The following is a 1,526-nucleotide window of genomic DNA, read 5'->3' on the forward strand; positions in this document are numbered from 1 at the left end:
GAGGCGCTGCTGTCTCGTGGCTGCCGTCTCGAGGCCCCCGTGTCGAGGCCCCCGTCTCGAGGCCCCCGTCTCGAGGCTGCCGTCTCGAGGCGTCCGTCTCGAGGCCCCCGTCTCGAGGCCCCCGTCTCGAGGCCACCGTCTCGAGGCGTGCGTCTCGCTGCTGCTTCACTGCCGAGACTCTCGCAGGCGCCGCCATTAGCGCGTGCGTCGGTCGTCAGCTGCGCGATGCCGGAGGAGACATGCAGGTCAGCCTGCTGACTCATATACAATAGCAGGTCACTGCAGGTCCTTGCAGGTCAGCCTGCTGACTCAGATACAATAGCAGGTCACTGCAGGTCCTTGCAGGTCANTGCAGGTCCGTAGCATGGCGAAGTCACTGCAGGTCCGTAGCATGGCGAAGTCACTGCAGGTCCGTAGGCTGAGCAGTTGGACGCAGTGAAATGCAGTGCACAGTTGCGAATGAGAATACAGGTCAGTGCAGGTCGGCAGGCTAAAGCAGGTTAACTTCGTTGTTTGCCTGCTCTACATCGTGCAGGATGACGCCATGTCTCTCCACCTGCACCAGCTCCTGCACCTGCAAAGTAGAAGCGGCGCACAACTTCAGGGAATAATTGCGATGCTAATCATTGTGGCGATGCTCATCATTATGGCTCTCCAGTATAATTAAATTGTTAAAATTTTTAAAAAATGATTCCCTACATAAACAAGGCAGGAAAAGTTGATTTCTTGTTCATTATTGTCGTAAGTAAGCATTACAAATTCTAGAGAGGTAATATGTCATCGTAGAGCGCCTAACGTTCATTGTATTTAACGAGTTGTGGCAACAAGTATTCGTAGTAAATAACGTGATCATTTAATTACCCCCCTCCCCCGTTGGATGAGAGAGAGTTTATTGCTTTTCGTCAGAATCGTCCCTAGGCGCCACGGAAACTGGGACGAACGCAATTCGTGCCGCCCAGTGGCCGCCATTGTATGGATCGATACTTTCGTACATGTCTGACATGACATCGGAAACGAAAGTATAAACTAAAACGGACATAAAGCGGCTGATTTATGTGCTGCTTGAGTCTTAGGTGGCACTCATTTCAGAGTCCGATCTACATCTAAATTTTGATAGGGCCCCACCTCTGGAGAACCTCCGGGAGATCTACACTCATGTTGCTGCCACGACCGTTGCTTCAGCTGCTGTAGCTGCTCTCCTTGTTGATGCTGCTGCAGGGATGTCATCTTATGTTGTTTGTGATGCTGACTGCGATGCTGATGCTTGGCCTGATGCTGAGACTCGTCATCGACAAGGCTGGCGTCAGCACGACGACTCGACGTGATTTTGCCGCTCTTTTGCATCACGTCTGACGAGGCCTGACGTCGGCGGCGGGACGAGCTAACCGCCAGCTCTGATTGGCTGACGCAGGCACACGTCAGCACCGTCAGCAGGAACCTGCAGGGGCGTGAGGTATGAGTGAGCCTGTGGTGTAGGATATGAGTGAGGTCATTAACTCGAGGTGTAGGATATGAGTGAGGTCATT

General features: G+C 53.0%; 1 protein-coding gene across 1 annotated transcript; it reads right to left on the minus strand.

Moving 5' to 3' along the window:
• Positions 1-347: 347 nt before the first annotated feature.
• Positions 348-1,413, minus strand: LOC108675171 (mediator of RNA polymerase II transcription subunit 25; the record flags this gene model as incomplete). Its single annotated transcript, XM_018163163.2, is given in 2 exon segments — positions 348-574; positions 1,126-1,413. Coding segments are annotated over 2 exon segments (372 nt in total), but the record flags the coding sequence as incomplete, so codon positions are not given.
• Between the last annotated feature and the right edge of the window lie 113 nt (positions 1,414-1,526).

This window comes from Hyalella azteca, unplaced genomic scaffold, assembly GCF_000764305.2.
Source record: "Hyalella azteca isolate HAZT.00-mixed unplaced genomic scaffold, Hazt_2.0.2 contig14725, whole genome shotgun sequence".
Lineage (NCBI taxonomy): Eukaryota > Metazoa > Arthropoda > Malacostraca > Amphipoda > Hyalellidae > Hyalella > Hyalella azteca.